At 69.9% G+C, this 11,632-nt stretch overlaps 3 protein-coding genes across 3 annotated transcripts in view; 1 reads left to right on the top strand and 2 right to left on the bottom strand.

Annotated features, from left to right (window-relative positions):
• The window catches only part of EMIHUDRAFT_457781 (hypothetical protein), a gene marked incomplete at both ends in the record, with an annotated part of 5,496 nt that extends 1,437 nt beyond the window's left edge, over nt 1-4,059 (bottom strand). Inside the window, 9 exons of the mRNA XM_005776683.1 lie at nt 153-302; nt 380-955; nt 1,043-1,156; nt 1,234-1,308; nt 1,390-1,638; nt 1,988-2,563; nt 2,651-2,764; nt 2,838-2,870; nt 3,892-4,059. Coding sequence (XP_005776740.1) covers nt 153-302; nt 380-955; nt 1,043-1,156; nt 1,234-1,308; nt 1,390-1,638; nt 1,988-2,563; nt 2,651-2,764; nt 2,838-2,870; nt 3,892-4,059 — 2,055 coding nt within the window. The remainder of the gene's footprint in view (nt 1-152; nt 303-379; nt 956-1,042; nt 1,157-1,233; nt 1,309-1,389; nt 1,639-1,987; nt 2,564-2,650; nt 2,765-2,837; nt 2,871-3,891) is intronic.
• A 412-nt stretch (nt 4,060-4,471) lies between these two features.
• On the top strand, nt 4,472-6,084 carry EMIHUDRAFT_238646 (hypothetical protein; the record flags this gene model as incomplete). Its single annotated transcript, XM_005776682.1, has 4 exons — nt 4,472-4,942; nt 4,981-5,220; nt 5,704-5,842; nt 6,053-6,084. 4 exons carry the CDS (start codon nt 4,472-4,474, stop codon nt 6,082-6,084), a joined length of 882 nt encoding a protein of 293 aa, XP_005776739.1.
• A 3,495-nt stretch (nt 6,085-9,579) lies between these two features.
• Nucleotides 9,580-11,013, bottom strand: EMIHUDRAFT_238644 (hypothetical protein; the record flags this gene model as incomplete). Its single annotated transcript, XM_005776681.1, has 3 exons — nt 9,580-9,834; nt 10,170-10,209; nt 10,370-11,013. The coding sequence occupies 3 exons, from the start codon at nt 11,011-11,013 to the stop codon at nt 9,580-9,582; spliced, it is 939 nt and encodes a 312-aa protein (XP_005776738.1).
• Nucleotides 11,014-11,632: the final 619 nt, after the last annotated feature.

Here is an 11,632-nt window from a genome sequence, read left to right as displayed (position 1 = left end):
AGGGAAGTAAGGGAGAGGCCCACCTTCTCCTCCGCCGCACGCTGCTTGGCCGCCTCCGCCTCGGTCTTCTGCTGAGCCGCAGCCGCAGCCCTCGCCTCGGCAGCCTCCTTGCGAGCAGCTTCCTCCGCCGCCTTCTTGGACTCCGCCTCGACCCGCTTCTGCGCGTCTGCGGCCGCCCGCGCCTCCGCCGCCGCCGCCGCCTCCGCCTTCTTGCTCGCGGCGGCGGCGGACTTTGACTCGTCAGCGTCGCGCCGGGCAGCCTCGCGCGCCGCAGCCTGCGCCGCCTTCGTCTCCTCGGACGCCTGGCAGAACGAAGAGGCGCAGGGTCAAGCCGAGTGGGCAGGGGGAGGGGGGAGGGGTCGGTGCGTTGCAAGCACACCTGCCGCGCCGCCGCAGCCGCCTCCGCCCGGGCCTGCTCGGATGCCAGGCGAGCCGCCTTCTCCTCCGCACTCTTCTGCGCGCGCGCCTCGGCAGCGGCCGCCCTCGCCTCCGCCGCCTCCCGTGCCGCAGCCTCCTTCTTGGCCACCTCGGCCGCCCGCGCCTCTGCCGCTGCAGCAGCGCGCTGCTGCGACGGCGTCTGCGTCGCCTCCGCCGCCGCCTCGGCGCGCGCGGCTGCCTCTTGCGCCGCCGCCTCGAGCCGGGCACGCACCGCCGCCTCGTCCAGCGCCGCCGCGTCCGGCTTCGCGCCGCGCTTGACGCCGCCCGTCCGGGCAGGCGCAGAGGCGCGGCGGGCGGCGTCCGCCTCGGCGCGGGCCTTTGCCGCTTCCTCCCGCTTCGCCGCCGCAGCAGCGCGCTCCGCCGAGCGCGCCTCGTCCGCCGCCGCCCGGGCCGCCCGCTCCTCCGCCGCCCGGGCCGCCTTGGCCTCGTCAGACGCGCGGCGAGCCTCCCCCTCCGCCGCCTTCTTTGACTCCGCCTCGACCCGCTTCTGCGCGTCTGCGGCCGCCCGCGCCTCGGCAGCCTCCTGGCGAGCAGCTTCCTCCGCCGCCTTCTTGGACTCCGCCTCGACCCGCTTCTGCGCGTCTGCGGCCGCCCGCGCCTCCGCCGCCGCCGCCGCCTCCGCCTTCTTGCTCGCGGCGGCGGCGGACTTTGACTCGTCAGCGTCGCGCCGGGCAGCCTCGCGCGCCGCAGCCTGCGCCGCCTTCGTCTCCTCGGACGCCTGGCAGAACGGAGAGGCGCAGAGTCAAGCCGAATGGGCAGAGGGAGGGCGGAGGGGGCGGTGCGTTGCAAGCACACCTGCCGCGCCGCCGCAGCCGCCTCCGCCCGGGCCTGCTCGGATGCCAGGCGAGCTGCCTTCTCCTCCGCACTCTTCTGCGCGCGCACCTCGGCAGCGGCCGCCCTCGCCTCCGCCGCCTCCGCTGCCGCCGCCTCCTTCTTGGCGGTGGTGTCGACCGTCGTCGGCTTGACAACCACCGGCTCCGAACGCAACTTGAGGGACTCCTTCAGTGCGATCACCTCCTTGATCTCCTCGGCGCTGAGGGCGCTGACCACTGAGGGAGAGAGACTGCGCCGCGCAGCCTCAAACGCAGCCCGTTCACCCTTGGCGAGCGAAGCGGCCTCAGCCTTCGCTAGCGAGGCCGCCTCCTTTGCTGCTGCTGCGTCCTTTGCAGCCGACTCGCGTTGGGCTGCGGCGGCAGCGCGCTCCGCCGAGCGCGCCTCGTCCGCCGCCGCCCGGGCCGCCCGCTCCTCCGCCGCCCGGGCCGCCTTGGCCTCGTCAGACGCGCGGCGAGCCTCCCCCTCCGCCGCCTTCTTTGACTCCGCCTCGACCCGCTTCTGCGCGTCTGCGGCCGCCCGCGCCTCCGCCGCCGCCGCCGCCTCCGCCTTCTTGCTCGCGGCGGCGGCGGCCTTTGACTCGTCAGCGTCGCGCCGGGCAGCCTCGCGCGCCGCAGCCTGCGCCGCCTTCGTCTCCTCGGACGCCTGGCAGAACGGAGAGGCGCAGAGTCAAGCCGAGTGGGCAGAGGAAGGGAGAGTCGGTGCGTTGCAAGCACACCTGCCGCGCCGCCGCAGCCGCCTCCGCCCGGGCCTGCTCGGATGCCAGGCGAGCCGCCTTCTCCTCCGCACTCTTCTGCGCGCGCGCCTCGGCAGCGGCCGCCCTCGCCTCCGCCGCCTCCCGTGACGCAGCCTCCTTCTTGGCCACCTCGGCCGCCCGCGCCTCTGCCGCCGCAGCAGCGCGCCGCTGCGACGGCGTCTGCGTCGCCTCCGCCGCCGCCTCGGCGCGCGCGGCTGCCTCTTGCGCCGCCGCCTCGAGCCGGGCACGCACCGCCGCCTCGTCCAGCGCCGCCGCGTCCGGCTTCGCGCCGCGCTTGACGCCGCCCGTCCGGGCAGGCGCAGAGGCGCGGCGGGCGGCGTCCGCCTCGGCGCGGGCCTTTGCCGCTTCCTCCCGCTTCGCCGCCGCAGCAGCGCGCTCCGCCGAGCGCGCCTCGTCCGCCGCCGCCCGGGCCGCCCGCTCCTCCGCCGCCCGGGCCGCCTTGGCCTCGTCAGACGCGCGGCGAGCCTCCCCCTCCGCCGCCTTCTTTGACTCCGCCTCGACCCGCTTCTGCGCGTCTGCGGCCGCCCGCGCCTCGGCAGCCTCCTGGCGAGCAGCTTCCTCCGCCGCCTTCTTGGACTCCGCCTCGACCCGCTTCTGCGCGTCTGCGGCCGCCCGCGCCTCCGCCGCCGCCGCCGCCTCCGCCTTCTTGCTCGCGGCGGCGGCGGCCTTTGACTCGTCAGCGTCGCGCCGGGCAGCCTCGCGCGCCGCAGCCTGCGCCGCCTTCGTCTCCTCGGACGCCTGGCAGAACGAAGAGGCGCAGGGTCAAGCCGAGTGGGCAGAGGAAGGGAGAGGCGGTGCGTTGCAAGCACACCTGCCGCGCCGCCGCAGCCGCCTCCGCCCGGGCCTGCTCGGATGCCAGGCGAGCCGCCTTCTCCTCCACACTCTTCTGCGCGCGCGCCTCGGCAGCGGCCGCCCTCGCCTCCGCCGCCTCCCGTGACGCAGCCTCCTTCTTGGCCACCTCGGCCGCCCGCGCCTCTGCCGCCGCAGCAGCGCGCCGCTGCGACGGCGTCTGCGTCGCCTCCGCCGCCGCCTCGGCGCGCGCGGCTGCCTCTTGCGCCGCCGCCTCGAGCCGGGCACGCACCGCCGCCTCGTCCAGCGCCGCCGCGTCCGGCTTCGCGCCGCGCTTGACGCCGCCCGTCCGGGCAGGCGCAGAGGCGCGGCGGGCGGCGTCCGCCTCGGCACGGGCCTTTGCCGCTTCCTCCCGCTTCGCCGCCGCAGCAGCGCGCTCCGCCGAGCGCGCCTCGTCCGCCGCCGCCCGGGCCGCCCGCTCCTCCGCCGCCCGGGCCGCCTTGGCCTCGTCAGACGCGCGGCGAGCCTCCCCCTCCGCCGCCTTCTTTGACTCCGCCTCGACCCGCTTCTGCGCGTCTGCGGCCGCCCGCGCCTCGGCAGCCTCCTGGCGAGCAGCTTCCTCCGCCGCCTTCTTGGACTCCGCCTGCGCCCGCTTGACGGCCGCCTCCTCCGCCTTGGCCTCCGCTGCCTCGACCCGCTTCGCCTCCTTGGCCGCGTCCGCCTCTGCTTTTGCCTCTGCAGCCGCCTTCGCCGCCGCCTCCTGGGCACACGCACAAGCCGAGAGGGTGAGCGGGCAGAGAGGGGGTGCGTAGATGGGCGGGAGCGTGCTCCTTGGCCTCGGCGTCCGCCGCACGCTTCGCCTCGCGGAGCTGCGCTTTGATCTGCTCGACGGCGGCGAGGTCCTCGCGAGAGAGAGACTTGAGCGCCGAGGCGTCGGCGAGGAGCGGAGATGGGAAGGCAGAGAGAGCGGCGTCTGTCTGCGGCCTGGCGGCGAGGCTCGCGGCGCCGGGCACCTACGATCGAATCGCACGGTCGGCGGCGCGGGCGGATTGCACACGAGGCGGCCGCAGAGTCACAGCCTGCGGTGCGATGAAGCCCGGCGGCGCCATGTCGGCGAGCATGGGCGCTGCCCAGGCCGGAATCTCGGGACCCATGGAGAGCATCGCCGCGGCGAGTGCAACGGCGCTGTACGGCGTCTTGCGCGCCGCGCCAGAGGCGCCAGGCATCGGCAGCTTGCGCACCATCGGCACTTTGCTCACCCCGGAGATCACGCAGGAGAGTTCATTCGTTCCCAAACCAGGCTTCCACAGCGACAGGTGTGAACGTGCGCGAGCTTTCTCCTGCTCCCAGGATGACTCCCGAGGTCGAAAGACCCTAGATTGGCATCCATGCCTCTCTGGACAGGGTGGCCCGCCACGGCCCCTGGAATTGCGACTCGCCGCTTTCCTCCCGCTGTGATTCTGTGTGAAGAGAGTTTGTTGTCTGTGTGAAACACCCTCACTGTCGTCGTATGCGGGGTTCTTGTTTCTTATCACCCTATCTGTGAACTCTTTGCACTCCTGAGGGGGGCCTCTCTGGGCACGTTCTGCAGCTGCTTGCGTGCCCTCGCCAATCCTCGCCAATCCTCGCGCCATCTTCGCCACTGGCTTAGCCTCGATGATCGGCTTCAACGGCAGCCTGCTGTCGCTGATCCGTGCTAACCGGCGCGAGCGGCGGCGCGAGCGGCAGCGGCGCACGCGGCGGCGGGAGGTCGCCGCAGCAGTCTCGGTGGCTCCGGAGGAGCTCCCAGCCGGCGCCGTCAGCGCTGCGGCGTACTGGCGGCGGATCGGCGCGCCGCTCGGACTTAACGTGAGCGGCTCGGGCGGCGCGGCGGCTCTGGACCGGGCGACCAGCGCCAACCAGATGGGCGGCGAGGTGTGGAGGCAGGGAGAGCGGCTGGCGCAGCTGCAGGCGCAGATCAAGCGGGACGGGTTCGTGTCGCTCGCTCCGTCCGAGCTCTGCTGCGACGCGCGAGCGGTGGCAGCGCTGCGGCGGGGCGCGCTGCGCCTCACCGCGCTTGGCTGGCCGGCGACGATGCTTCTCCTGTTCGACGAGGAGCAGCTGCTGCTCGGCCGCACCTCGCGGCTGGTGCCTAGCCCTGACCCCAACCCAAGCCCAACCCCTAGGCGTGGCTCCTGCTCGCGCACGCCTCGCGGCTGATGCTCGCGCTCACAGGCTGCTCCCCCTCCTTCGACACCCTCGCGTGGTGCGTCGACCCGAGGGACGGCCAGGCCGGCTTCGCACCGCACCGCGACCGGCAGCCTGCCGACGTTGCAACGTCCTTCCGCGCGGACGGCTCGCCGCGGTACGCGACCCTCTGGCTAGCCCTCTCGGAGGCGACGCCGGAGAACTCGTGCATGCACCTCGTGCCGCGCCGGCACGACCCCGGGTACGACGCCGGAGACGACCACTCGCCGGAGGCGCACAGACACTTCCGAGACACTTCCTAGACACTTCCGGGACCACTCACCAGAGGCGGAGGCAGGTCCTGGGGTCCCGAGATGAGCCGAGGTGGACCCGAGAGTAGGCTTGGAGGACCCGCTGCAGCTCCTCCTCCGTAGACACTTCCTAGACACTTCTCAGACACGTCTAGGCCGAGGACCCGCTGCAGCTGCTCCTCTGTAGACACTTCTGAGACACTTCTCAGACACGTCTAGGCCGAGGACCCGCTGCAGCTGCTCCTCTGTAGACACTTCTGAGACACTTCTCAGACACGTCTAGGCCGAGGACCCGCTGCAGCTGCTCCTCTGTAGACACTTCCTAGACACTTCTCAGACACGTCTAGGCCGAGGACCCGCTGCAGCTGCTCCTCTGTAGACACTTCTGAGACACTTCTCAGACACGTCTAGGCCGAGGACCCGCTGCAGCTCCTCCTCCGCCGCGACGACGCCGTGCAGGCGATCCGCGCCTGCCCTCTGCCCCCGGGCGGAGGGCTCGTCTTCACGCACCGGGCGATGCACTGGGGGTCGAAGGGCTGCGACGACAACGGTGAGAGCAGCGGCGCGTCTCGAGATGGGCAGTATATCTCGGCTATGTCGGTGACACGTCCATGACCCGTCGGTGACACGTGCACGGCCTGCCCCCCTCCGCCGCAGGCAAGGGCCCCCGCGTCTCGATCTCCTTCGGCTGCTCCGACCCGGGCTGGGAGGCGAACCTTCCTAGAACCTTCCTGGAGCCCAGCACACCTCCTTGCCCCAGACTCCATCCCCACCCCGGAGGCGGTCCACTGATCGCATCTCGACATGACCCCCTACCAGGCGCCCTACCTCGCACGGCCTGGCGAGCTGCTGCCGCTGCCGCCCGTCGCCGCGCGCGCCGCCCTCGCCGCCGCGCAGCTCATCAACTACCACGAGCGCTTCGCCTTCTCGGCGAAGATGCTTCGGCTGCTCGGCCGCGTCTTCCGGGACGGGTCGCACCACCTCGCTGCAGAGTGCTCTGCCAGCTGTGCGGAGGAGGACGGGCGAGTGTTGCGGCGCGTGGATGACATGTCTGAGGCACGCCCTGTAGGTACGTCGGCAAGACTGCGGCAGAGTACCGCGATGCGTGCGAGGACCGGGCGGGGAGGGACGCGGCGGCGGAGGGGGAGGCGGAGGGCGGCAGGCGGGGGAGGAGCAGGCGGCCCCGCGGCGGCGGAAGCGAGGAGGGCGGCGGCGGCGCGGAGGAGGCGCGTTGGCGAGAGAGGCGCGAGGCGCGAAAAGAAGAGCCGTTCTTCACGCCTTCTCTCTCTCTCTGCGTGGTAGGCGGAGGAGGCGCTGGACGAGGCTCTGGACGCGATGCTGGACGCGCAGATGGCTGCAGAGGGCAACCTGTACGACGACTTCGACGAGGCCTTCTCGGAGGGGGGGGAGGAGGAGGAGGACGAGTCGGAGGGGGAGGAGGAGCCCTTCGACCTCGCCGCCGCACTCGCGGGCGGCGGAGCGGTCGAAGGAGTGGTGGAGGGGACGCGATTCGGTGCTGGGCCGGCGGTGCCCGTGGCGCGAGGGCGCCGCGCCTTTCGCGACGAGGAGGATGGGGTGGACCGTTGCGGCGAGTGCGGGTGGGAGCTGCTGGGGTGTCAGTGCGAGTTTTAGGTTTGGCCGAGCGTTTTTGATCTCTGGGTCAGTGGGCGCCCGCCCGCCGCCTCTGAGGGGGTCGGCCCCCCCCGAGACAGTAGACTGAAAACAAAATGTAGCACCGTCAAAAACAGCCTGCGAGAGCGGCGCTGCGCGCCGCCTACCTCGTGCGCGGGTCGTGAGAGTGACCCCCACGACAACGGCATCCAAAAACACATGGAAACCGTAGACCATAGCGCATAGGCGGATGGGCGCACGAACCCGCGCAGCGCCGGCTTTGAGCCACGCGCCTCGATCTTCAGAGGCGCGTGCGCTGCCCCTTCCGGCAAGGACGAAGACATCGAGGATGTCCATTGTTGCGCGATGGCGTTATCCGTTTTCCTAGTCCATTTTTCGTCAAGCCAGCTTCATCGTGACCGTCGCCACCCCTCGCCGCCGTCTCGCCTACGTCGCCGCCGCTATCAGGCCCATTCATGATGCAGGCCCAGCCCACACCCCTGGCTCCTATGCCGATGTGTCCCGTGCTCCCCCGTCCGCCGATGTCTCTGCTGCCGCCCGGCGGAGCACTGCAGCGGGCCCTCCTCGCCGCCTTCGCTGCCGCTGCATCGCTGTCAGCTCGTCATTTCTGTCTACGGTCATATGGGGGCGCCATCGCTGTTCTCTCTCTCCTGGGGTCAGCTCCAAGCTGCCGTGTCGGGACGTCGCCCCCTCGGCTCCCCCCCCCCCCCCCCCTCTCCGCTGAACTGCATGCTGCGATTCTCGCCCCTTGTCGCCGGAGCCAGGTGCGTGTGTCTAATCGTAGTGTGGGGCCCTGGCCCCCCTCTGTTTTCTGTTTTCTGTTTTTCACAACGCCCGCCCGCCCGCCACCCCGAGGCGGCTCGGCCCCCCACTGACCCAGAGATCAAAAACGCTCGGCCTTTGTTGTTACATGTTAGCGAGTGACAGCAAACTGTCTGCGACAAACACACGAAAATAGATCCAACGCTTGGCCGTCCGACTCCTATACTCATCGATCAAAGTCGGCGCACGAAACGTATTTGGGGAACGAGTTGATCGATCCCACAATGAAAAGATGAAACGAAACGGCAAACGGCACAAAAGCAGGTCGGAGTCAGCAGGCCAGCCAGCGGAGGTGAGGTGACCCGCGCCGGCATGCAGTTCGAAACTACTATGAGGTCCCCCGAAGTCGGTGAGCGCCCACCCTCCCACGCTCCGACACTGCGCGGCGGGGAGTGGAGAGGCGCGCAAGCCGATCACAGCGCCTTTGTTGTGCGCAGTTAAGAAGCTGTTTCCCCTCAACTCGCGTGCGGGCAACGAGGCCGCCTTAAAGGCTCTGCGGGGCGAGGAGAAGAACGGGGCGAGTGCGTTTGTTGACGAGGTGGTACGCATGACGCGTGGAGAGCGACACGAGGCCTTCCGGTCAATGTCCGTGCCGCAGCAAAAGTTTGCCGCAGCGCGCCTGAACAGGCGTGGGCAAGACATGTACAAGTTGATAGACGGGATCAATGCCAACCGGAGTGCGACGTCGGACGCAAACGAGCAGGTGGAGTATCTCAAGCAGGCGATGTCGGCGTCGCAGGCAGCGCACGAGGCGCGCGTTCCCCTTCCCCCAGACTGCGCCGTCTCTGCGTTGCGCCCATCCCCCTGTCCCGCTGATGCACCCCCTTCCACATCTCAGCTCATGCTCCTCGCGGAGATGGCCGCAAATTTCGCGGTGCTCACGGAGGAGAAGGAGAAGCTGCAGGCTGCTCACCCTCCACGCTGATGCATGCCACCTCTCCCCACGCACCACCTCTCCGCACCCGAACGGACACACAGGAAGCGCTCGACGCGCTCGACGAGAAGGCCGAGAACGACAAGGCGCGACTTGCCGCGAACTACGACAAGGCGCTCAAGGAGATCAAGCTCTACAAGGCCGACATCGAGCGGCTCGCGGCGGAGCGCGATGGGGCGCGCAAGGAGGCCCGCACGTTCAAGCTCGCCCTCGAGATGGCCGAGCTGAAGATCTCCACCGACGAGCTCTCGCTGGTGGTCGCGGAGGGCCAGACGGAGGCGGCGGAGCACAAGGCGGAGGTGGCGGAGCGCAAGGCGGTGATTGCGGAGATGAAGCTGGAACAGCTGGAGGCCGAAAACGCCGCGCTCCAGGCTGAGAATGAGCTCCTCAAGGCGGAGGCGGCGAACGCGAAGAAGAAGATCGCGCCAGGCCCGTTCCGCAGCGTGTTGGGCAACATCGCGGGCAACATCTCTGCCGTTTCATCGCTCGGCGGCATCGTGGGTATGGGCGCGCTCGGCTGAGCCCCCCCCCCCCCTGCCTTCCCCTCGAGGGCCGAGGGCCTAAGCTGAGAGCAAGCCCCGGACACGGTGATATCCAGTGTGGGGGCAGAGCTCTGAGAGCAGCGAGACTGCGAGAGAGAGAGACGGCGAGTCGCGAGAGCCGAGACGGAGCGCGTGCAGTGTGGCGGGTGCACAGTCCAACCCCACCGGGTGTGGGCGGGGGGGCATGTTACAGAATCGGCAGCACCAATACTATGCACTATCTATTCCTTTACAAGCTGGTCTCCCATGGCGCATATGGGTTGGCCCATGCTCTTATAAAACCTCACACGCGCACACGCACTCCCCGGGGAGGAGCGATCTCGAGCGGCTAGCCGAGAAACAGGCAACCGCCCTGTGCTACAGCCACTTACTGGCATCCACCTCCGGCGGTGGCTCCCACCAGACGCCGTCAGCGACGCGATCATACGCGAGACTATCGGCGTCAGGGGTCGCCTCGGACAGCAGCAGCCGCGCGACGCCATTGACATGCAGGCCGCCGAGGATCGCTACGACCGGCGCGTCCTTTTCGGCGGCGGCGCGGCGGATGGAGCGCGCGAGCTCCGCGTTCCGCTCCTCGAGGAAGGCGACGAGAAGCAGCCGCGCGACGAGCACCTGCAGCGAAGCGGTCAGGCGGCGTCTGAGCGGGCGGGACTGCGTGGCGGGACTGCGTCAGCTGCAGCAGTGGGGCGCGCGCAAAGTGGTGTGTGCTCCAGAGGGGCGTCTAAGCCGCGCGATCGGTTTATGATCGGCCCCCTGGCTCGGCCCGCGTCCCGACAGCCAGGAGCCCTTAAACGCATCAGCGAGGGGACGCGCAAGCCGGGGCGTGTGCGCCGTGTGTGCGCTGGCCAGCGATGTGTATCGCGCGCAAAGTGTGCGCGCGCTGCGGAGGGCTGCTTGGCCCCCGCGCGATCGCTTTGCGGACCACACGCAGGGCGTCCCGCGGCCACCCAGCCCGTCGGGCCCGCCCGAGCCGCCCCTTGGAGAGCCCTATGCGTGCGCGTGTGCTACTTGATGGGAGAGGCAGCTGCGCACCGACAGGCCGGTGGTCGCTGCGGAGAAGAGGAGGGCGGCGACGATGGGGAGGGAGACGACCTCTCCGGCGGCGACGGAGGAGGCGGTGGCGGCGTCGAGCTCTATGGCGGTCGACTCGAGCGCGTAGAGAAAGGCGGCGAGCGCTGCAAATGGCAGCGGCGCCTTGAGCGCAAAGGCGGCCGGGTAGCGGATGAGCGAGAAGAGGAAGCCGACGAGCATCTCGGGCTTGAGGAAGTCTTGGATGCCGATCGGCCTCTCGCCCTCGAGCAGCAGCTCCGAGCCCGCCACGTCCGCCGGGTTGAGCGTGCCAGGCAGCGTGCGGCCAAAGTCCTGTACGATCGCAGCCCAGCCGCCGGCGAACGGAGAGACGAGGTCTCGCACAGACTGCTGCGCCAGCTGCCGCACTCGAGGGAGGAAGGCGCCCGCGTCCGCGTCGCCCAGCATGATGGGCACGCCCTTCTGCAGCGCCACGCCGGCCGCGCCCTGCATCTCAGAGCAGACCAGGTTTGCGATCAGCGAGCCGGGCGGCGCCTTCTCGAGCGAGGTGGTCCAGCGGCTCGTGCACGACTCGACGACCACCGCGCCGAGCGAACGGTCGCGCTTGCTGGCGAGGGCCACCTCCTCCTTGGCGCGGGCGACCGAGGCGGGATTGTAGTGGACGGTGCCGACGAGAGAGACCTGCTGCCCTGTGGTCGCGTCGCGGAGCCGCAGCACCTGCGGGCTGCGCACGGAGAGCGAGGCCAGCAGGAGGTGGTGCATGTCGGTGGCTGGTTGGTCGGCGCGGGCTCCGAGCGGAGCAGCGCGTGTGCGAGGCCGGAGAGTGCCGAGAAGCACCGCCGCCAGGACAAAAGTCAGCCGAGCACCACAGCGCCGGCACGCTGGGAAAGTTAGGCGAAAGTGCGGCGCAAGGGAAAGAAGAATTTTGCGCCAAGAAATATTGAGCCGTGGCATGGCCATCCCTCCCTTGGGTTGTGTGTTTTCTTTCTTTTTTGGCATGGGGAAGGCAGCCTCGATTGCCATACAGACATGGGTGCGAAACAACGACAAGACCAAGGCACGGGCAGAGGAACGAGAGAAGAATATAGGGTGGATAAAGCGCCTGTTCACGGCATGGAGGGTGAGCCACACCGAACGTACCGAGCGAAGAGCCGAGCGGAAGGAGGACGGGGAAGATGACTCCGAGGAGGACGAACCAGTGGAAATCCAGTTGTCAGATGTCACGATGCATCCGAAGGGGACTCCTGGTCCTGCGCCGGCATCATCCGTAGAGGCACGAGTGTTCGAAGCGAGAGTGAACCTGAGCAACAACATGACCTGTAGGCAAATGATCGGAGTGGGAGTCAGAAATGTGGTCCTTGCGCGAGGGGAGCTCGATAGA

The sequence above is a fragment of the Emiliania huxleyi genome, assembly GCF_000372725.1.
Source record: "Emiliania huxleyi CCMP1516 unplaced genomic scaffold EMIHUscaffold_274, whole genome shotgun sequence".
NCBI classification, from domain to species: Eukaryota; Haptophyta; order Isochrysidales; family Noelaerhabdaceae; genus Emiliania; species Emiliania huxleyi.
The sequence above is the reverse complement of the archived record's forward strand: the minus strand, read 5'-3'. Positions and strand labels throughout refer to the sequence as shown.